The sequence below is a fragment of the Corylus avellana genome, chromosome 8 (genome assembly GCF_965113065.1).
Source record: "Corylus avellana chromosome 8, dhCorAvel1.hap1.2, whole genome shotgun sequence".
In the NCBI taxonomy this organism is placed as follows: Eukaryota; Viridiplantae; Streptophyta; class Magnoliopsida; order Fagales; family Betulaceae; genus Corylus; species Corylus avellana.
This window is the reverse complement of record NC_142497.1, coordinates 2,975,094-2,998,401: the sequence shown is the minus strand read 5'-3', so window position 1 is coordinate 2,998,401 and position 23,308 is coordinate 2,975,094. Positions and strand designations below refer to the sequence as shown.

General features: G+C 36.4%; 4 protein-coding genes and 1 non-coding gene across 6 annotated transcripts; 1 reads left to right on the top strand and 4 right to left on the bottom strand.

The window, feature by feature from the left end:
- Positions 1-4,340: 4,340 nt before the first annotated feature.
- On the bottom strand, positions 4,341-6,091 carry LOC132164800 (cytochrome P450 CYP94D108). The gene is given in 2 exon segments (XM_059575364.2): positions 4,341-5,552; positions 5,555-6,091. Coding segments are annotated over 2 exon segments (1,596 nt in total). The 5' UTR covers positions 6,051-6,091; the 3' UTR covers positions 4,341-4,452.
- A 2,925-nt stretch (positions 6,092-9,016) lies between these two features.
- Positions 9,017-11,920, top strand: LOC132164801 (protein PATRONUS 1). The gene is made up of 5 exons (XM_059575365.2): positions 9,017-9,171; positions 9,759-9,869; positions 10,320-10,577; positions 11,270-11,313; positions 11,607-11,920. The coding sequence occupies exons 2-5, from the start codon at positions 9,803-9,805 to the stop codon at positions 11,802-11,804; spliced, it is 567 nt and encodes a 188-aa protein (XP_059431348.1). The 5' UTR covers positions 9,017-9,171; positions 9,759-9,802; the 3' UTR covers positions 11,805-11,920.
- A 338-nt stretch (positions 11,921-12,258) lies between these two features.
- Positions 12,259-12,331, bottom strand: TRNAR-ACG (transfer RNA arginine (anticodon ACG)). The gene has a single exon. It is a non-coding gene; the product is annotated as a tRNA-Arg (tRNA).
- Positions 12,332-12,838: 507 nt separating this feature from the next.
- Positions 12,839-16,366, bottom strand: LOC132163679 (mitochondrial fission 1 protein A). The gene is made up of 5 exons (XM_059574046.2): positions 16,112-16,366; positions 13,838-13,976; positions 13,472-13,593; positions 13,194-13,257; positions 12,839-13,097 (listed from the first exon to the last, which is right to left on the bottom strand). Exons 1-5 carry the CDS (start codon positions 16,217-16,219, stop codon positions 13,012-13,014), a joined length of 519 nt encoding a protein of 172 aa, XP_059430029.1. The 5' UTR covers positions 16,220-16,366; the 3' UTR covers positions 12,839-13,011.
- A 1,312-nt stretch (positions 16,367-17,678) lies between these two features.
- Positions 17,679-23,013, bottom strand: LOC132164728 (putative magnesium transporter NIPA4). Of its 2 annotated transcripts, none has more exons than XM_059575283.2 (9): positions 22,697-23,013; positions 22,554-22,610; positions 22,000-22,090; positions 21,728-21,888; positions 21,512-21,639; positions 20,831-20,968; positions 19,237-19,329; positions 18,524-18,644; positions 17,679-18,408 (listed from the first exon to the last, which is right to left on the bottom strand). In XM_059575283.2, exons 1-9 carry the CDS (start codon positions 22,824-22,826, stop codon positions 18,278-18,280), a joined length of 1,050 nt encoding a protein of 349 aa, XP_059431266.2. In that variant the 5' UTR covers positions 22,827-23,013; the 3' UTR covers positions 17,679-18,277. The 2 variants fall into 2 exon arrangements, with proteins under 2 accessions (XP_059431266.2, XP_059431268.2); XM_059575285.2 differs by having other exon boundaries at positions 20,831-20,976; positions 22,697-22,782.
- Positions 23,014-23,308: the final 295 nt, after the last annotated feature.

The following is a 23,308-nucleotide window of genomic DNA, read 5'->3' as shown; positions in this document are numbered from 1 at the left end:
GCACCGAACCTGACTAGCGCGTGGCGCGCATGATGTGGTCCACTTGGACCGCTTCTTCTTCCTTTTTTTTTTTTTTTTTTTTTTTTTTTCACTTGGCTGACACCTTCTCTTTTTTCCCTTTTCTTTTCTTCCTTTTCTCTCTCCTCATTCCACGCCACACGCAGCAAATTTTTTTTTTTTTTTTTTTTTCTCATATTACATAAGCTAGGATAAGGATTACCTTATTACCGTAACCAAACAGTTCCAGGTATAAGAACTAAACTAGGATATCATATTCCTATACTAGAATAGGAATAGCTTTTGCACTCAAGTAAGATAACTCACACCTGTAACCAAACATAGTCCTTCTTCTTCAATTTCTTACCCAAATTTCCAGCAAACGCATCTCCTAGCCTCCTACCACGTACATCAAGTCTCGTAGGACGCCGGAACACGCCGTTTGAAGTCGAAGCGTACGGAAACGTTGCTCGCGCCGGTGGTGGGCTTTGACAACCGGAGAAGGCGCCTGAACGAAGACGAAATCTGAGGGAGACGAAGACGGTGGAGAAGTTGACGCCGTAGATAATGACTGTGGTCTGTGGTGGAGAGAGATGGAACAGAACCACTGAAAAGGACGGGGCTGCTCCCGGAGTGGCTGGTTGTGGTGGCTAGCTCTGCCCGAAGACGAAAGCTGGAGGAACAAGATCGGCAAGAGACCTAGTCGTTGTGCCCGTCCCGTTCTTGAATGGTGTGTGTAGACTTGGGAAGCAGCCGTGTGTGCTGCAAATCTTTTTTTTTTTTTTTTTTTTTTTTTGGAAACAGACAATAAATTGAAGAAAAAATATATAATTCACACGACCTTTAGATCGACTAGCGTAAGCCAATGGCTCTGATACCATGTTGAAATAATAAATATGGGGGAATATAAGCGGAAGCAATATAGGAAATAAACACAAAGAACTTACGGGTGGTTCGGTGTTAAACACCTACGTCCACCACTCAGAATACCCTTAAGGGTTACATTGTGCTCATTAACTTTTTTTGTCTACAATACAAAGGTCCATATTTATAGGGTAATGTCTAAATATAAGTTTGGTAATCAAATCCCCTTGATTTGATTACAATCTCAATATATGATTACAATCAACCCATAAATAGAGAATATTTCAATATCACCATAATTATGGAATATATGGAAAATATAATATATTTTCCATATATTCTAACATACGCTACACTTTTTTATTCACTTCATTAATGTGACACTTTCAATCTCATCCTGGACTTTTCTTTTTCTTAAAAAAAATCAATAAAAGACCGATTGATAGTACATTAGAAAAATAAAACAAAAGCATGGTATATAACATTTATCTTCAATGAAAAAAATAATATATGATGCTTTGTTCGAATAATAATAGTTTCTTTTTATGGTAGCAATGCTCGATGTCTTCTCTATAGGTTCTACCGGTCTCCGTTTTTGATGGGTTACTTTAGATTTCGTTCCTGATCTAGTCTCTTCAACCTTAGATTCGATCATTTTCTTCTGGCAATGCTTGTTTTTTAAAGGGCTGTCTACAATGTTGTGCTCCTCCGCTGCTGCTTGTAGGGTTTTTATTTTTATTTTTATTTTTTTATTTTTTTATTTTGTATGTCCTGGCCTTCAGGTTGAAGATATATTTGTTGTCCTGACCGTTGGGTTGAGGATGAAGCAGATCGGTGTGAAGGCTTAACTCTCACGGCCGGATTTTTATTTTCTAGTTGTTTTTTATTTTTGTTTCGTATTTAGGCTACCCATGTCTTAGATCTAGTATGCTCGAAGTAGATTTGTTCCTTAAATGTAATTGTACATGGGTTAGTGAAAGCTTGAAGTCATTTTTATGACTTTGCAACCTTTATAGTTTTTTGCTATGATTTTTTATAGCTGTATGCTCTATGATATAAGAGTTTTATGCTCATGAAATTTCATTAATGGAAGTTCTATATTTATTAAAAAAAAAAAAAAACAGTTTCTTTTTTCAACCCATAAATAGATAAATGAAAGTATTAATTTTTTATTTCTCTTTACTGTTTTGGAGCAAATTAAAAATAAATAAATAAATCAATCAATTAATTGGGAATTGCCTTTTTATAGCAATCCGTGTATAGGATATATTAAATGGGATCAAAAGAAACCGTAGCCCCGAACGCCAACCACACTAATCAACTTTCCAGACAGACCTTTACTTCCTCGCCATTTTTAAACTCGTCCTCCTTTTGGCCGCCAATTTCAAACTTTCACTTCCAAAAGCAGCGAGCTAGCGCCTCAGCAAATTTTTATTTCTCTGATTCTGAAGAGGTACGGATTTCCTTCTCCATCTCCTTTTTCTCTTAATTTTTTTCGGCATTTGATTTACGGTTTTTGTATTATATTACGTGAATTTCTGTAAATCATGTTTGTGAATTTAATTTTCTGATCCTTGAATTATTGTGAATTTTCATGGCCGAAAGGAAATCAAAAAAATATTGAAGATCTAATATCTATCATCATCAGGGTTTGGATATTTTGAGCGATATTTTTTTCTTTCTTCTTTCTTGGAAAATTAGTTCGGAAATCAGTGGAATTTGTTTCCGGGAAAAGTAATTTAAAAAATTAAAATTAAAATTAAAATTATGATTCTATCTATCTTTCTCGATTAGGTATTTCCAGGTTCAAGATTTGAGCCTCGTATGAATTTGTTAGGTTGGAATAATTTTCTCTTATTGAATCTGAACTTGAGAATGAGTTCTAAACTGTGGTCGTTATCTTTATTTATGCTGAGACTGAAATACTATAGATCGTCTAGAAAGGAACACTAAATAAGTTGAAGCCTTGCTTGCTAAGAGAACATCCATTGCCAATTCCCATTTCTTTCAATTGTTTGCTGATGACATTGTTTCTATTCCAGAGCTCAGTACCGGAGATCAAATCTTCACAATAAGAGAAGGAAACAATGGCAACCCGTTTCACTCCGGGGCAGCTAATCATTCCAAATGAAAATTTGGATGTCCTCCACAAAAGTAATTCTCCATGTTTCTATTATATCCTTATGTTATGATTGTCATCTCATGGGGAGGGGTCTGGATCCTCTAGAATTCCTAGGGTATTCTATCATCTAGATTTCTTTCAATCCTAAGGATCATTTTCGAATGAAATTATTGAAATTTTTTCGTATCAGTATTTATCGCTTTTACCAACTGAGCGTCTATCATTTTAGTACACCACATCGTACTAAAGTACGGCAAAATCCCTACTATTTAATTTGGAAAAAAGGGTTGTGATTAAGAAAATCTAGATGGCATAATACCCGAAAGAATTATCGAGAATATTGACCCCATGGGGAGATCGGAATATTATTAAAATTGGAGTTTTGTTTAGCCGACAGTTCATCTAGCCTTTCACTTGTACTTGTACATGTAATACATTAGCCAATGTTGATTGGGCCTTCGGAATGTCTTTTTGTCAGCCGTAGACCTGTTCTAACTTATTTTCTTTTGTAGAGGATGTTGATGGTAAAACAAAGGGTTTGAAAACAGCTATAAAGAAAGGTGGAGTAGGGCTTGGAGGTCGTAGGGCTCTTAATTAATGACATCACAAACAAAGCATCCCTTCATTATGAAGCATCCTCGAGGAAAAAGGATGTACCAAAAGAGGAACTTAATGTAGCTGAGGAAATGTTTTTGCATGATCACAAAAAATGCATTGAGGCACAAAAAAGTGCAATGGATACTTTTTACCTGGACATGGTTCTTCCAGGACACGGTAATTATACTTGCTTTTTATTTCAATGTTATATGGTAACTTTTTAATTGCTTCTTTTTCACACACACAGATGCATATATATCCTCATAATAAGTGCTGCTGTTTTGCCACTCGATGTCTTATGTTTAGATTTGGCTGTCAATTTCCTTCCTGTTTGAAATGATGATCTAAATTTATACTGTTATTCCAATCTTCTTTCTTTTGGAAGGTCTCACCAAGAAGCTGGAATGCACTCTTTGCAAATCCTTCATTAGGTTTAGTTTGTATTTAAGCATGTTTCTCTGTATTTAGTATATTGCTTAACTACTTTAGGAAGGAACCATTATTAACCTTGGAAATATGAATGCTCCAAGTTCTTAAGTTTGTTGTGATTTCTGTAATAAAGACTTCAGGCCGAAAATCATGAATGCAAAGAATATGAAAGATGAATCAGTGCAGACATAATCTAGCTAGCATCATATTGCCTAAAGTTGTAAACGCTTGCTTTAGGCTTTATTCTTTTGTTTGACTTTCACACTTTGGACTGAACTACTAGTTTTCCTCTTTTCCCTTTTGTAATTTAAATCTGATACCCTTCTATTGTTGGTAGCTGCAAAGGTTTTTACATGCATGATTCTTTCTTTTCTTCTGTGCAGATTCTTAATCTACTGCTGAACATCAAGAGTCTAAACATCATCTACCACGCGGCATCCTACCTACCACGTGTGTAGCTCTCTCCTTATTAGTTTAACAGGCAATCCGCCCCTCATCTTAAGTAGTAGCGCTAGTGTGTAAGGCGGGTTCATCATCTTCTCTGCATTTGCACCGCCATCAACGGCCACGACATCAAACTCATTCATCACAGCCGCCGCCACCGACTTCATCTGCAAATAAGCCATCTCCTTCCCCAAACAAATCCTGGGCCCACAATGAAACACCGGGAACCGATTCTGATCCGACGGCTGAAAAGCCCCATCATCGCCCAACCACCTCTCCGGCCTAAACTCCCTACAATCCTCTCCCCACACCCTCTCCATCCTCCCCATCGCATAAGCCGAGTAATCGGCAAACCACCCCTTCCCCACGTGAGTCCCATCTGGTAAAACATCATCATCCACCGTCAATCTGGAATTGATCGGTACGGGTGGGAACAACCGCATGGACTCCGATAGAGCTGCATGTAGGTAATGGAGCTTCTTCAGCTCATCGTAACTGAAAATTCGCGGCTCTTTTGCCGGCGCCAACGCCACCGCCGATAACTCCGCGTGTATCAAACGCGCGCACCGAGGATGCCCGGATATCAACCAGAAGAACCATGTCAAGGCCGTTGACGTTGTGTCTCTCCCAGCAAGTATGAAGCTTATGACTATGTCTCTCAAGAACTTTCTCTTGTGTTCTTCATCTTGGAACTCCATGTTCAAGCTCGAGATCATGAATCTTGACAACAAATCTTGATCACCTTCTTGATCTTGTTCTTTGGACCGAATGATATCCATGGCGTAGCGGCTGATCACTTCTATGGCTTCCTTGTATCTTTTTTCCGAGCCCATGTTGAGAAATCTTTTCAACTTCCATAGCAGAGGAAGCGGCGACAAAAACCTTGATGAGCTAATCTCCACGACATCATCAAAAGCCTTGGCAAAGTCGGAGCTCGGCGTGTTTTGGCGCATGTTGTCGGAGACCAAGCACGCGGGGTTCACGCCAAATGCAACGTGGCATATGTTGTCGAAGGCAAATCTCTGCAACACGTCTTGAAGATCGATGACTCTGTTCTCGCCATCGCTGGCGGCGGAGAGGAAAGGAATGAGCGGGTCGAGATCTCGGAAGCGACGGTGTCGGAGATGAAGTGTTTGAGGGAGTTGGTTTTGAACTCGTGGCTTGCGATCTTGCGCTGGAGAGTCCAGAGAGGGGCGTCGACGTTGAAGATGCCGTCGCCGAGGAGCTCGGAGAGGACGTTGTGGAAGCGAGAGCCTTTGATGTAGTTTTGGAAGTTGGAGTGGAGGAAGTGATCGACGTTGGTGGGGTTGGCGGTGCAGACGCCATGGGAGAGGTCGAGGAAGGTGCGGACTTGGAGAGTGGATGATGGGGTTTGGGAGAGCATGTCGGCGACCCAGTCGTGGAAGCGGTGGCGGTTGCGGAGGAGACCCACCAGGTTTCCGATGATGGGGTATGATTGTGGGCATGGGGTTTTGGAGGGAGATGATTGAGACTTATTAGAAAGGAAGCTGAAGATGAAAATGTAGAGTAATGGGATGAAGAAACAAAGGGATAAGGAAAGCAAGGGATTGGAGGAAATGCTACTGTTGAGCTCCATAGGAGCCTCTTCTTTTTTGTGTTTGAGATGAGGAGTAGGGGTAGGAACTAGGAAGGCTAAAAGGATCAGAATTTAATGTTTAAATATTAATTTAAATTAATAATCTAACATTCTCTTACATCTTTATATAAGAATAAGATAAATACTCAATGAATATTAAGACAGTTTTTTTTTTTTACACGATCTCACATCTATATTCAAATCTCACCTTTTCATCTACCTTTGAAGGTACTATATATTTCTCATATATATAGAAATTCAAATCTCACCTTTTCATCTACCTTTCAAGGTTCTATATATTTCTCATATATATATATATATATATATATATATATTCAAATCTCACCTTTTCATCTACCTTTCAAGGCTATATATTTCTTACTCCACTGTTGCTGGTTTTTGGACATTTTTATCTGCTTTTTAGCTTGCCCTTGTTTTATGTAATGTTGTTGTTATTTTCTGTAACATGTTTGTGTTACTTTCTGACAAACTCGATCTGGTTAGATTTAAGACTCTTTGTAAGTGAAGTGGTTTTTTTCTTTTTCTTTTGGTTTCTGTTTGGAAACCTTTTTTTCCACAGTTACTGTGCATCTAAATCTTCATGGCTTTTTTGAATGTCTGTTTAGATGCTTCATAGGAGTATTCGTACTCCCGATGGTTGTATCCATCAGATTGCGCCGCGGCAAGGGTTCTCTCGGGCTGCATTCGCAGATGACTTCTATCTTCATCTACTATAAGGAGTTTGTAGTCTGTTTAGATTGAGTTTATATGTGTCTGTCCTGTATCTTTTTTATGCTTTAATGAATTTCGGTTTGTTACAAAAAAAAAAAAAAAAAGGCTATATATTTCTCATATATATATATATATATATATATATTCAAATCTCACCTTTTCATCTACCTTTCAAGGTACTATATATTTCTCATATAGATTTGGGGTGGCCGTTGCCATTAATGGAGGTGGCCAAGGCCACCCGGAAATCAACTGGCAGCGGTGGGTGGCTACCCTAGCAAATCAAGGGTTCTTTTAAAATTTGAGTTTTTGATCATTTTGATTCGATTCCGATTAGAATATATATGTTGTTACCAAATTAAAAAATATGAATTACTATTTTATTACACTTTCGTCTATTTCTAATAATAGCTATGCCTTAGTGTCCTCTTGGTCTTAGATATATATTATTTTCTAAAAAAATAAAAAAGAAAGTGGCTCTTATTTTTCTCACTTGATTTTTAGAAAATAATATCTACATAGGACTAGGAGAATGCGAGGAGGCACCTAACATTTTCTTTTATAAAAATAGTTATGAGTGTTAAATTCTACATTATCTAGTTATGAAGTGAAATTGGGTTTTATAAAGAATAAACTACAAATTGACTAATCTTTTTAGGGTGATAACAAAAATGTAAATAACGTTTTTTTTTTTTTTATTCATTACAAAGTATGCTCGGGTGATACAATGATGGGGTAACAATTATTGTTATCCGCTACACTTTTTTATTAACTTCATTAATGTGACACTTTCAATCTCATCTTGGACCTTTTTTTTTTTTAAAGAAAAAAATAAAAATTAATAAAGACCGATTGATGGTACATTAGAAAAATAATACAAAAGCATGGTATATAACATTTATCTTCAATGAAAAAATAATATATGACGCTTTGTTCGAATAATAATAGTTTTTTTTTTTTTTTTTTACGGTAGTAGCTAGTGCTCAATGTCTTCTATGTAGACTCCACCGGTCTTCGTTTCGTTCAGATCTAGTTTTTTATCTAGTATCTTCAACTTTAGATCTAATCGTTTTATTCGGCCAATGTGTGTCTTCCGAAGGGCTGTCTACAATGCTGTGCTCTTCCGCTGCTATTTGTGGGGTTTTTGTTTTTTATTTTATTTGTCCTGGCCTTCGAGTTGAGAATGTATTTATTATTTTGGCCTTCGGGTTGAAGATGGAGTAGATCGGTGTGGAGGCTTAACTCTTAAGGTCAGATTTTTATTTTCTAGTTGTTTTTTATTTTTATTTTATATTTGGGCTACCCATGTCCTAGATCTAGTCTGTCCGAAGCAGATTTGTTCTTTAAATGTAATTGTACATGAGTTAGCGGAAGCTTGAAGTCATTTTTATGACTTTGTAACCTTCATAGTTTTTGTCTATAATTTTTCAGAGCTGTATGCTCTATGATATAAGACATTTATGCTCGTGCAATTTCATCAATGGAAGTTATATATATATATTTTTTTAAAAAAGCTGTTTCTTTTGTCAACCGATAAATAGAGAAGTGGAAATATTAATTTTTTATTTCTCTTTACTGTTTTGGAGCAAATTAAAAAAAGGGTTAAATACTAAATACTCCAATGAGTTTCGAAACTTTATTTTTACCCCCCTAGGCTTTCATTTTTATCACAGAGGTCCATGTGATTTTGATAATAGATCAAGTTAGTCCTCTGTCAATTGACCGTTAGTTGACTTAACGGAAAACCACGTGAACCAATCAAATGTTGCACGTGGCACCTACTTAATTTTTTTTTAAAAAAATGTATTTAAAAAAAAAAAAAAAAATTGGGGGTGGCTCCCTTGGCCATTTAGGGGTGGCCAAGCCACCCCCTTTGGCCATGGGGGTGGCCACCCCCAAATGGCCAAGCAAGCCACCCCCAAATTTTTTTCTTTTTTTTTTAATAATTTTTTTTAATTAAAAAAAATTAAGTAGGTGCCACGTGTCAATATTTAATTGGTCCACGTGGTTTTTCTTTAAGTCAATTAACGGAGGACTAACTTGGTCTATTATCAAAACCACAGAGACCTCATGTTATAAAAATGAAACCCTAGAGGGGTAAAAATAAAGTTTCAAAACTGCATGGGTATTTAGTATTTAACCCTTAATCAAATAAGTCAATTAATTGGGAAGTGCCTTTTTATAGCAATCCGTGTATAGGATATCTTAAATGGGATCAAAAGAAACCGTAGCCCCGAACGCCAACCACACTAATCAACTTTCCAAACAGACCTTTACTTCCTCGCCATTTTTAAACTCGTCCGCCTTTTGGCCGCCAATTTCAAACTTTCACTTCTAAAAGCAGCGAGCGAGCGCCTCTGCAAATTTTTATTTCTCTGATTCTGAAGAGGTACGGATTTCCTTCTCCATCTCCTTTTTCTCTTAATTTTTTTCGGCATTTGATTTATGGTTTTTGTATTATATTACGTGAATTTCTGTAAATCATATTTGTGAATTTAATTTTCTGATCCTTGAATTATTGTGAATTTTCATGGCCGAAAGAAATCAAAAAAAATATTGAAGATCTAATATCTATCATCATCAGGGTTTGGATATTTTGAGCGATATTTTTTTTTCTTCTTTCTTGGAAAATTGGTTCGGAAATCAGTGGAATTTGTTTCCGGGAAAAGTAATTTAAAAAAGAAAAATTAAAATTAAAACTATGATTCTATCTATCTTTCTCGATTAGGTATTTCCAGGTTCAAGATTTGAGCCTCATATGAATTTGTTAGGTTGGAATAATTTTGTCTTATAGAATCTGAACTTGAGAATGAGTTCTAAACTGTGGTTGTTATCTTTATTTATGCTGAGACTGAAATGCTATAGATAGTCTAGAAAGGAGCATTAAATAAGTTGAAGCCTTGCTTGCTAATAGAACATCCATTGCCAATTCCCATTTCTTTCAATTGTTTGCTGATGACATTGTTTCTATTCCAGAGCTCAGTACGGAGATCAAAGCTTCACAATAAGAGAAGGAAACAATGGCAACCCGTTTCACTCCGGGGCAGCTAATCATTCCAAATGAAAATTTGGATGTCCACCACAAAAGTAATTCTCCATGTTTCTATTATATCCTTATGTTATGATTGTCATCTCATGGGGAGGGGTCTGGATCCTCTAGAATTCCTGGGGTATTCTATCATCTAGATTTCTTTCAATCCTAAGGATCATTTTCGAATGAAATTATTGAAATTTTTTCGTATCAGTATTTATCGCTTTTACCAACTGAGCGTCTATCATTTTAGTACACCACATTGTACTAAAATGCGGGCAATAAGGGTTGTGATTAAGAAAATCTAAATGGTATAATACCCTAAGAATTATAGAGAATATTGACCCCATGGGAAGATTGGAACATTATGAAAATTGGAGTTTTGTTTAGCTGACAGTTCATCTAGCCTTCCACTTGTACATGTAATACATTAGCCAATGTTGATTGGGCCTTCGGAATGTCTTTTTGTCAGCCATAGACCTGTTCTAACTTAGTTTCTTTTGTAGAGGATGTTGATGGTAAAACAAAGGGTTTGAAAACAGCTATAAAGAAAGGTGGAGTAGGGCTTGGAGGTCGTAGGGCTCTTAATGACATCACAAACAAAGCATCCCTTCATTATGAAGAATCCTCGAGGAAAAAGGATGTACCAAAAGAGGAACTCAATGTAGCTGAGGAAATGTTTTTGCATGATCACAAAAAATGCATTGAGGCACAAAAAAGTGCAATGGATACTTTTTACCTGGACATGGTTCTTCCAGGACATGGTAATTATACTTGCTTTTTATTTCAATGTTATATGGTAACTTTTTAATTGCTTCTTTTTCACACACACAGATGCATATATATCCTCATAGTAAGTGCTGCTGTTTTGCCACTCGATGTCTTATGTTTAGATTTGGCTGTCAATTTCCTTCCTGTTTGAAATGATGATCTAAATTTGTACTGTTATTCGAATCTTCTTTCTTTTGGAAGGTCTCACCAAGAAGCTGGAATGCACTCTTTGCAAATCCTTCATTAGGTTTAGTTTGTATTTAAGCATGTTTCTCTGTATTTTGTATATTGCTTAACTACTTTAGGAAGGAACCATTATTAACCTTGGAAATATGAATGCTCCAAGTTCTTAAGTTTGTTATGATTTCTGTAATAAAGACTTCAGGCCGAAAATCATGAATGCAAAGAATATGGAAGATGAATCAGTGCAGACATAATCTAGCATCATATTGCCTAAAGTTGTAAACGCTTCCTTTAGGCTGTGTTTGTTTCACTGGAAAAATATTTGCTCTCTATTGTCGTCAAAATAGTTGTTCTTTTAACTTTCAAACCTTGGACTGAATTAGTGGTTTTGCACTTTTCCCTTTTGTAATTTAAATCTGATACCCTTCTATTGTATAACTCTCAAATTGTTGGTAGCTGCAAAGGTTTTTACATGCATGATTCTTTCTTTTCTTCTTTGCAGATTCTCTATCTACTGCTGAACATCAAGAGTCTAAACAAGCAAAGGTGCTTCTTTTTGAATTTCCTATCTCTCTACTTTGATATAACATAAAAAATGGAAGGGCAGGTCTACTTTAACAAAACCAATGATTTGGATAATTGTATTCATTTGAGTCAAAATGCAGTGATGAATTATTTTGTTATCCTTTGTCCTTTGTTCATTGAAATGACGATCATTCCCCTTACGATGATGCGGCACTAACATAGCTTGGTTTCATGAGATTTTATTATTTATCATTGCAAACATAGCTTCTTCTTACATAATTTTTATCTTACATAATCCTCTATATGTGCTCTAGACTGATCCTGATAGCCCCCGCTGCTACCCTGAGGCAGTAGAATTGCCCATTTCTGAGTTTGCTGATTGGTTAGCATCTTCAAAAGAATGGACCTCTCCTCCATGCTCTCCAATTCGTTGGGACTCTCCACCATCCTCCCCTTTTGCATGGGAATCCGAAGCGGTTGAATTCATTCTGAAGCAAGAAATTGGTGTTTGAACGTGATTTCTTTCTTAGATTTTATTTGTTCGTAAAATGTAACCCACATTTGTACTCAAATCTCACATTTCATGCTAACGATTCTTTCAATTTTTATGAGATCTATAACTAGATTGTTTGAAGAGGGAATGTTTATTGGTGGCCTGTGAGATGATAGAGGGAATGCTTGTGTTTGTCTAGCTCAAAGAGATGATAGTTTGCTAATTAAAAATTGTAAAAATAAAAAAATTATAAAAAAAAAAGAAGCAGAAATTTAGTGCCATAATTTGAATTTTCGTTCTATTTTCAACTAATCATTATTGGAGCATTGGTGAGGAGTAGTGGAGTACAACAAATTTGAGCCGCTGGATTTTGGCAGTAATAGAGAGCTTCCTGTGGAATCGCCTGTAGAATAATACTAGCTCTAAAGCACTGAATCCACTGATAAAAAGAAAAAAAAATTACATAGCTTGAACGACTCCGCTGGGGATCGAACCCAGAATCTCTGGTTCCGTAGACCAGCGCCTTATCCATTGGGCCACGGAGTCCTTTTGATATGAGGCAATATAAAATTTAATTTAAAATCTAATACTAACACATATTGAGATTCTCAACCGACTACTCTAAACTTTTGGCCATGAACGCCGAAGAAATCAGTATGTTGCTCCAAAGCATTTTCTTCTGTTGAAACTCCAGAAAAAATTAACTGCTAATACAACAAAATGATGTAGCATTAAAAATGAGCACTTATAAAAAACAAAAATAAAATTAATAATTAATTTTTACTGTCACGTTATCTCAATTATATGACATTCGTATAACATATAATAAATAGTATTACGCTTTCTTTTTGGATTAGTCAAGTGTCTAGTTAGTACTTATCATATACATACATTGTAGTTATCTAAGACGTTGGTCAGATGATTGGTTTTCAAGTTTGAAATTGTAAGTCCAATTAATCTTTCATTTGCTGTTTTCTAATTTCAACTAACCTTTTTTTAAAAAAATTACCCAAAAATTAGTTAGAATGACTATTTATAGAAGAAAAACCAAACTACCCGAAACGTTATATCTTACAATCTTCTGTATACATGAAAGTATGGTTACATCAAACAATAGTTGGCTAACACAAGAAAATGTCATAGCAAGGCATTGGAATTCGATAATCAAACATTTTCAAATAAGAGGTTTCTTTTGCAGAGAGGTGATCGAGCTCAAAAGAGTTGGATCACTTCTTCTTAGCCAGAGCTGCTGCAATCCCACCAGCAATCAATCCAACTCCAGCTGCAGCAATGCCTATACCAATGACACCATCTGAATTGGCACCACAGAGGGGAGAAGAATGTTAGTCTTTTGTTCAACTCAGACACAATAATAAAGGAGAAGAAGACAATAATGATTGATTGTTACCTTTTTTGATCCGGTCTTCAATTGCTTTCTTCAGGGTCTGTGCCTGTCTCCAATCAGGTGCGATCTACAAAAGAAACATGCAACAGTCAAGTTCAGAAGTTGCTCTACTGGAATCAGATATTATTCAAAGCATGGTACTAAGTTTTACAATGTTTTAACAATAATAGATTAAAAGCAGTCGGACATTGAGGACAACACTACTTGAGGTAAATGAAGCAAATGCCCATTAGCATAGGTTTGCCAGTTACAAGTTCATATCAAGAGAACAGAGATCACACCATTAAACACTGCTCCGCGAGATCCATACTTCTTGAATAATCACCACTTCTGTAATACCCAATGGCCAGAAGATATAGCTTCTCTCTCGTTTGCAGTGGGCTGTTATTACTGGCCAAAGAAGCTGCCAATGACATGCGTTGCAAAAGTTAGCAATGTATTCTAGTCGGTAAAGCCATAAATAGAACAAAATAAGCAGGTGCACTGCTAAACTCTGACATCAAATGTTCAAAGCCATTTCAGCAGGACACACTTCTTGGTTAAGAGGCCCAAGGTGAGGAGAGGGACACACACACACAGACATAGAGAGAGAGAGAGAGAGAGAGAGAGAGAGAGAGAGAGGAGTCTGGTTTTGTATATATTTCCACCTTCAAGCATTGCGATCCCACGTTGTACATCTTCTGGTCGTCTTGAGTGAACAAGAGCCCATGATAAACGCATGATACATTCGTTCAAAAGCTCATCAGAAGAACCTTTTTGGGCCTCAGCAACCTCCCTCTCACAGCCCTGCAGATGCATGAGTACAGAAGAAGACAAAGGAATAGATCAGAGCAAAAACATCATACAAGGGATATCCAATATGACTGCAATTAGGCAAACACTGTAAATAATACATTCCAAAGGAAAAGGCAGAATTGTGCACCAAAATGTTAAGCAGTTGTTAACATTTTCTACATAATGCAACAACTTCTACCTGTATCATGGTGCACAAATCAACTTTTGGCCCATCTATTAAATAGTGCTTAAAAAGAGCAACCATGAAGCCAGCCCCTAACTGGACCCAAATCCATACAGCAAGAATCAACAAGGATCTTCCTATTAACATATTTGGATTGCATAATACATGGCAAAGACAACTACCACAATACATGTATAATCACTGGAGCACTTCTCACATATGTAACTGCCAAAAACTGCTATAAAAGGAGAAACAAGAAAGTACAAGAATCAAATTGTATAAAATTACATGAGAGCAACATGTCAGTATGAAAGGGTGTACAGAACTGTGAAAGTACAAATTTGGAAGGGAAAAGGTTTGAAAGCTGTCTTGTGTAGACTGGTATTGAGTGCTACAGTTTACAACCTTTGGAGGGAGAGAAATAATATTAAACATGGACATCAGTTGATGGCCGAAAGTAAATGGGAAGTCAGAACACGTGTTCTGCCCAAAGGCTGCTTCAAGACGAGTAAAGAAAATGAAGCTTTACGTGTTAATTGGGACCTGTTGGGGAGTATTTTGAAGGATGAGACCGAGTAGATTTCTGGATAGTATCTGGTGTTGCTGCTCAGTCTTTGATGCTGGTTTGCTGATGTTTTAAGTATCTTTTTGGTGTAGTGCTCTGTAGATAGTTTTGAGTTGGGGTAGATGCTTGTTGGCTGAGTATAGCTAGAGGGTGCTTGAGATGCTGAGTCTGTAAGGAGCTTCTGTAGTTGCTGCAGATGTAGTTGTGTTTTGATGCTGTTGGCTTTAACTGCCGGTTTGAGTTTCAGATTTGTGGTCTGTTGTGTATTGGGTTATTTTGTTGGCTGTAGGTATAGTGGCTTCTAGTATATGTTTCTTTTTTGCTATAGCTGGGTTGAGATTGTACAGGGTTTGTTTTTGAGATATGGCTTTTATAGGTGGTGTATAATTTGGTTGTTCCTTACTGTACAGCTAAGTGTTTGGGAGACTTGTTGTTTCCTTGAGTTTCTAGCTAAACAGAGTTAGAGTGCATTGTACTCTTTGTTGATATATGAAAGTTTTACACATTCTTTTTTTTTTTTCAAAAAAAACTGTGAAAGTACAGAAACGATTATCAACTTATTGTGGAAAGACAAGAAAGGGAAGTTCACGATATATGACTTAGCCAACAAATCATCCTAATCCCACAAGTGACTACCTTTATCATACAAGTCTATTTTTTGTTACAAATATACCATTAACTAATTCTTGTTCTTTATACCAACATAAACTTATCGTAAGTAGAGATAATTTTCAATATAAATCTATCCCATTTGACAGCTATCCATGCCATGTTTAACAACGTCATCGATATGATCAATTTTTTTTTTTTTTTTTTTTTTGATGTCGGGGAACCTCTCCAAGGCAGGGCCCTTTGGACCCACCCCTGTAAAGTAAACCCCGGTCCCGTGCACCACACCCTCCCCGGTCCCGTGCACCACACCCTCAGAAGTTTCCCCTACACTGAACTGGTTAAATCACTTGCTTTTCACCAAGGGGTGTGGCCCCAAGGAATTGTTTGCATCCATGAGGTGTTGAACCTTGGACCTTGAAGGGAGCAACCCTCAAGACCAAGGCCTTCACCACTTGGGCCAACCTTTAAGGAAACAATATCATTCTCCTACATGTTGGTTGCGTCGGTTTGGCCTAAAATGAGTCAAATGACCATCAATATCGAAAACCTTAGGTAACCCTTATCTCATTTTCAATTCAGTGAGCAAACTTTTTATGCCAAATCTTAGGCTATTCGATTGAAGTATACAACATAGGTATTAGGTAACTATTTGTTGGACCCAAATCACCATTCATCCAAATCCAAATCATTAGCGAATACAAACTGTTTGATGAAATTCCGCAATGAAAGTTAGTTAAGAGTTGTAATATTGTTGATTTTAATTTTTAAAGAGATAAAAGAGCTTACAACGACGACGTCGTTGTCGCACCAGGGGATCTGGTCGCCGCCGGAGAAGAAGTTAGAGACGGAATTGAAGAAGCTCCCGATCTTGGCTTCCACTTTGGATTTGGACATTGCTATTGCACAATTTGCTCTGCTGTCGAAGGAAACCGCGCACACCGTGAGGTGTATTCCTAGATACTGACCTACGGATGAAGAGATAACGTGTTAAAGGGGAGAGAAATAGGGATTAGGACTCGAATCGAAAGACCTAACTTAGGGCCTAAGTTATTTTTGTATATATCCTACGTTACCATATAGTAAATACGATGTTACATATATTAGAAAAAAAAAAAAAAAAAAAAAAAAAAACGATGTTACATAATTTAAAATTTTTAAAATTAAAACAAAATAAAATTTAATCATAAAATAAATTATCTCAATTTCATTTCAATTGGCTGGGGACCACGCTTCATGAAACGGAGGTCATTAGTTCGAATCTGCTCTCCTCCCTCTTGTGCAGACATGTCAAAAAACAAAAAAAAAAACATTTTTATGTGTTCGTATATGATTTTTTAGACAGATTCATCTTAATTGAGATAGTCTTAAGAAACATTATCCATGTCAAATGAAGGTAAAAATTAGGTAAAAATATGCCACCTCATGACAATCCCAAGGTTGAAAAAAATTGAAAACAGATTAAAACACATTTTTTAAAAAAAATCAATTGACAATGTAATTAAAATTAAGAAGTGCGATAGATTTGAGATGAATCATTATTGAATTTTGATACAATAATGATTTTAAAACTCATATCAACTTTGGAAAGATAGAACGATGGTTTCTAACATTACTAGTGATACCATTTATATCATTAAATTTAAAATCTAATATGAACAATAAAATCTAAAAGATCTCGACTGAGGTTATTTGAAATTTGATGCAAGTTTTGAAATAAATGTATTCCTCGCTTCTTGTTTTTTTCCTCTTATCTTGGCTTTTTATGCAGCTAGGAAAGTAGCAGGGCTTCATCCAAGAGAGTACACAAAGGGACACACAAAGGGACACTTCTTGGCCTAGGCATGGATGACAAAGCATTCCCCTTACATGGAGAATGACTAAATCACAGTTGAATTTGAGAGTATGTCGAGGAAGGGTCCAAGATTATGGACTTATTCTAGTTGTTCGGGTTTTTGGGGACAAAGTTTTAGTTTTAGTCTATTAAATATTGATGTGTTTAAATTAAGGTAATGTATTTTTAATAAAAACATGTGATTATTATATGTATTTTAAACACATGTAGGATTTTTTTTCTTTTAAAGAAAACTTTGTTAGTTTTTCTTGGGATGAGCTAGCTCGACAATGTTTTATACTTTGAAAGGGAAAAAAATAATAATATTTTTCTAAAATAATGCTATTCTTCATACACCTATTTATCATACATATTTTACACTGGTTGACGTGACATGTTTTAAGTAACTTTTTATGTCTGCCAATTAAAACAAGTCGTGTCAAGAGCAGTATTACTCCAAGCCTTAATTTGTAGTACTCAACAAAAGGGGCCAAAATATTTTCCCTTATTGAAAAAAAAAAAAAAAAAAACAATATCATTCATTCACACTCTCTAAAGCGTACAGCTCTACATCAATCAATTTAAGAGGCTACAGATAATTGAAAAAATACTCTAAAACTAAAAGCATTCCCTTCATGTCGAAGTCAGGAAAGATTCCAACAAAAAAATAAATAAATAAATAAATACAGAAACCACTCATTTCACCAAGGAACTCAGCTCACCAACCATGCAGATACATTTGACAAAGAAGACTTTAGCCTCCCTTGTGGGAATTCAGGTCCTTGATCCAATCTTTTACTTCCATAAAGACATTGTGAACAAACCAACCAGCAATCTCGACAAACTGTACAACTATGCACCCTAGAAAGTAGCTCTCATTTGTTAATGCATTCCTCCAAACCAGCCATCAGAATGATGAAATCCCGACCGTTCTCAAAGGCAGCTATACAACCACCTGAACTAGTTCTCCAACCCTTCATCATTGCCTGTGTGTGGTTATGACCAGAACTGGGAGTGGGGGGAGTCATCTGATGGGAACTTTCTCAGAGTTCTTCAAATTTCAGTTTTGCTCTGCCTGTTAATCTGAAGTAATGGAATCATCTCATACAGATACAGTACTTCTAATATAATTCTTGTCTTCTTAAGCAGATATCCTCGGAAGGTGGTACATCTTCCTCATTACACTTCAGTAATTCCCCATTTCCGCTGCAAAGTCGGGTAGACAATGAAGGGGATACAGGACCATAACTACCTGTGGTTATTTCAACAACAAAGCATGAAAAGACAAAGTCAAGGTTCAATATACTGATCTGATTCAGAAATGAGTGGATCAGATAATAAGGGGTGCAGGTGAATTTACTACACACCTCTAAAAGAGGAGCTTCTCTCAAAGTCTTTGGTTGAGTGCAATAAGATGGTCCCAGAGAGCACAACAATAAAGCCACATATTTCTGTCATTATGGTTCCTCCACTCTGGCCATCCCAGTCCTGAAATCATAATTTTCACCATACAATGTGCTCATCAAATTGGATTTATGGTAAAAAAATTATTGGTTTTGTACATATAAAGAGTGATCACAGAGATACTCCGGTTATAAAATCCTAGTGAACTAGGAATAGCTCCTACTTCCAATTGTCACATTGGCAATGGGAGCAACCACTTCTCTAATCCTCTCCTCCCATGATGCACTAACCCTTAAAACTAGGATTCAGAGTCTGAAATTCAGGGGTGGACAAGCCCAAAAGGTATCATATTCTTTTTTGCAGTTGTCATTTCTAAACCTTTTTCCAGTCCCAAGTCCCAACAATCCAAAAACCTGATATTTTCTCAATTCAACTAACAAACGGGTTGTGACAAAAGCTCATAGCAAGTCCTGAAATTGTTACGTGGGAGCCAGGATACGTCTGCAGCACCAGTGGTATGCTGCATTTAAGGTTTGTGACACAGACTTTTCAATCTACTATCGCATATCACAAATTTATGACTCAATAAGAGGGCTTGTAAGGTTGCTCTCTGCTTAATAAAGCCAACTTGAAAATGAAGCCCCAATCTAAAATGCCACCATTAGCTTGACATTACCTTAAACATTATGACACTGGCAAGAATCGTAAGCGTTGTGAACATCACGTAATATATAGGGGACACAATGGCAGTGTTGAATGTGTCAAGGGCCTGAAACATAAGAGCGATGTTGTTAGAGAAGAAATTATTGGCTAAAAACATACGGCTTGGGAATCAAGACACTTCCTAAAATCTTTTCAATTTACTTAAAGAATTAAAGCATCCTTTTAGACAAGATGTAACAACTGATAAAATAGGGATGACTCACTCGACAGAGCGCAATTATCAACAGATAAATCTTGTGAGAATTAAGTATTTTCATATAAAAATAACACCACAATCTATATCCTTTCACCTCATCAGCATATCAAGAAAAATACATTTCTTTGACCTTGAAGGTGGTTTTAACAGCCTGAAATTTCAGTATCCTTCTATTGACAGGTAAATTTTGTATTTTACAAAACTCATTAGATGGATATTTTGCAACTAGAATATCTAAAGAATTACACTGTCTGTTAGACTAAAAATGATAGTGAAGGAAACACTACAATTGATGATCCTGCTTTCTCATCTAAAGTTTATGGCAGCTTTCAATAGTAAATAACTCCCAAAGTGTCCCTTGTAAGGATCTGAATATGTTCTTTTTCTTCTTTCTACAACACCAACATAACTTCTTTTTTAAGATTTTAACAATCAACAAAAATAAAATTAAACACTAAATCTCATTCTACAATAATTATCTTCTTCTCCTCAAAGCAATACTAGAACATGAATTTCGGGTTCACTGGCCGATTGTTTCTATAGCAAAATTTGCTCTATCTAGCAAAATGCTATGCTCTGCATGTAAAATGCAAAGATGTGGTCCTACACATTTATGTTACAATCAGGCTAGACAAATTCTATAACAAAAGATGAGCAAGAGATTTTTTTTGTCATTAAAATGCAAGAAGTATACAGAAGAAAACATCTAACTAGAAGGAGAAGAGAGAACAAGGAACTCCTAATAACTAATCACTGGCCTGAAAATTCCTCCAGCCTAGCTCTTGGAGGAAAACTCTGTCCAAAAGAAAAATAGAGAGAGAGGAGGCTCATACTCGTACGTAGCCTCTCTCACCTCATAATCTATCTATCCATCACTCACACACACACACACACACACACACACACACACACATATATATATATATATATTGTAAATTAAATACATGGACCACAATACCCCTGAAACAAACCCTTGTCACTAACATATTCATTCAACCCTAACAAACTCTTCTAACAAATGCTAGGGGAAAAAAAACTGCACCTAATGAATGTAGGAAGAAATAGTAAATATTCTTAACTATAAATTGACAGGATTTTGGCCAGACCACATGTCAAGAAGCATGTTGAAATCACAATAGACAAGTATGCTTATGTTCTTGATTATTAGTTGGGATAATGTAGCAAATGTAGAGGGAAAATTATAAATAAGAAAAATAAAATCAAGCAAGCAAGAAAAAGGGAAGGGGTAATTTTTCCCAAATATTTAATGTGTAAGAGATTGCAGATGTAAAACTCTTAAAACTATGCTAGACTAAATTAAGCACACTGACACTACTATCCCAGTACTAACCTTGTTGAGATAATTCATCTGAGTGATGACACATGTAGCCACAACCAACAGGAAAAGCCACGTCTCTGAGTAGATTAACTGATTCTTTCCCTCAAAAGTTAATTTTAGTGAAGTTCCAAGGGCTTTAACACTCATCACCTGCACAACTAAGACAAAATTTTTATATATAAAAAAAGGTAACAAAAGGAATGCATAAAAAGTTTTGCAATCTCAATTTCAAGAAACCACTTAAGCATATAGGGGATACAAAAGCTCAAAAATGAACATCCCCATAGAAGATGTCATACATTATTGAGCTAAGGGGAACTTTCTCACAGGTTATCCAGACCAAGAAAACAGGTCAACGGCTCATTTTAAACAAATCACCCCACTGGCGTCCAGATTGAGACAAGCTGGAGTCAATATTCTAACTATAGCAAGGAAGTGCACTCAATTAAATTAAGTCTACTAATATTTTCTAACAATCATTTCAAGTCAGGTAGGATTTCATACTTCAATTCTGATATAATTCACACTCCTAAGATATAAAAACAAATCTTGTATTTCTGTGGAAATTTACAGAAGTGAAGTAGTGTGGTTTGAACTGATAACAATTTTTAATTTAAGAGAGAGAGAGAGAGAATGTCTAGCATTAGAGTAATTGATCAGGAAAAAAAACCATTGATAGTTGAAATAATATACCGAGAGAGAACCCATCAAAGAACAGATGCCAGTAAAAACTAACACATCCGTGTGCCCGCATCGTGGTGCAAAATGGTAGACCAAAATGAAAACCAATACAATTACAGAGCCCACATAAAGCAGAAATGCTGAAAAAAAAGGAAATGTTTTAAGTCAACAACGAAAGGTAATATATATGTGCAAAAGCAAGGCACAAGCTTTCAGGTAAACTCTAACCTGGTTGAGTTGCCATGCTCCATATTTCCTGAACAGAAGTAATAGCATGCTCCTGTGGTGCATGGATCACAATTATGATAGAACCTGCAATGCACATCACGCAGCCCAAAATACCAAGCTTGTGTAACCTCTCCTTCAAGATAAAGTGAGCCAAAACAGCACTACACCATAAAATTCGATCAACTATCAGAACAAATCAACCACACCAGTTGTCACTAGAAGAATATATTTCATCAAACTAAGAAAGAAATTGAAAGCAATCTAAAAAGTACCTGACAATAATACTTAATGCGCCAAGAGGAGTAACAAGAACTGCAGGGGCAAATGCATAGGCAACAAAGTTTGCAACCTCTCCAACAATCACTGTATTAGAAATCATACAACAAGAGAGAGGCATTCTGCAACCAGTCAGCGCAATACCAAATGCCAATAGAAGTTCAGAATCTGTGTACTATAACCGGTGACTAATAGCACCAATTGCTATGACCAAACCAAATATGAAAAAAAGGGGTTAATATCAGCTCATCAACTCCTCATGCTACCAAAAAGCTGAAAGAGGACTACATTTCCAATGCACAAACTCAAGCACGATGTGAGACACCGTAATCAATTATCAACTTAAAAACTAATTGAAAATCAACCAAATAGCACATTATGAGTCCACAAAGAAAACACGCATTTTTTTTTTTTTTTTTAATTACAATGATACGAAAATAACAATTTGCATGACCTAAAACAAACAAGAAAATTAAGCAAGCAAGACCCACAAAAAATCAAACCAATTCGGCGCTGCACGATTAAGGGAACAAAACGGATGAATGCTTACTTGTGATCATGCCCAGCCACCATAGAGGCTCCACGAGATAAGAGTAACCACCAACACCTAAAAATTCAAGAATCAAACACACACCCATTGAAGAAAACCCAAAATTGAGACCCAAAAAAATAAATGGAAAAAAAAAAATTCACCAGCTCTGACACCAGAAGTTGCAGCTGCTTTTCTAAGGCCTTTCTTCTTGATGATGAAGCTTGCCCCTATGAACCCACTTGACAGCAAAGCCAAGACAACGCCTTTCATATTGTCTTCAGAAAAACCCATGTCGAATCTCCGTCTCTCGTTTCTCTTTTCCTTCTTTTCCTCATCGAAATCTTCCAACCACAAGCTTTCAGATCATCCTCGTGTTTGCAAGGTGTGAATATCCCTCTGTTTTTCGGTATGAAGTGGGGAACAGCTATGGTGTAAACCACCTGTCAGAAAAAACGTGTTCTATTTTCACAAAATTTTCATCAAATTAGTGTGACAGTTCCATTTGACAATGAATTAACGCACGTGGTACGTTCTATCTCAGGAAAGTGGATGATCTACGGCTGTGATGATCAATCTCCTTACGTATAAAAAGGCTACGGCCCATACATGAGGTCATCTATGAGGTGGGATCAATCATTAATGTGTTTGTTCTTTATTGGTAAATGGTAATTAAGGAAATACAAACAAACAAACAAGCACACCTTATTGGCCCGACACTGTAGGCTGGATCACGTACATGCTACATGTGTTGTGTTTGTATGTATAAGTAAATC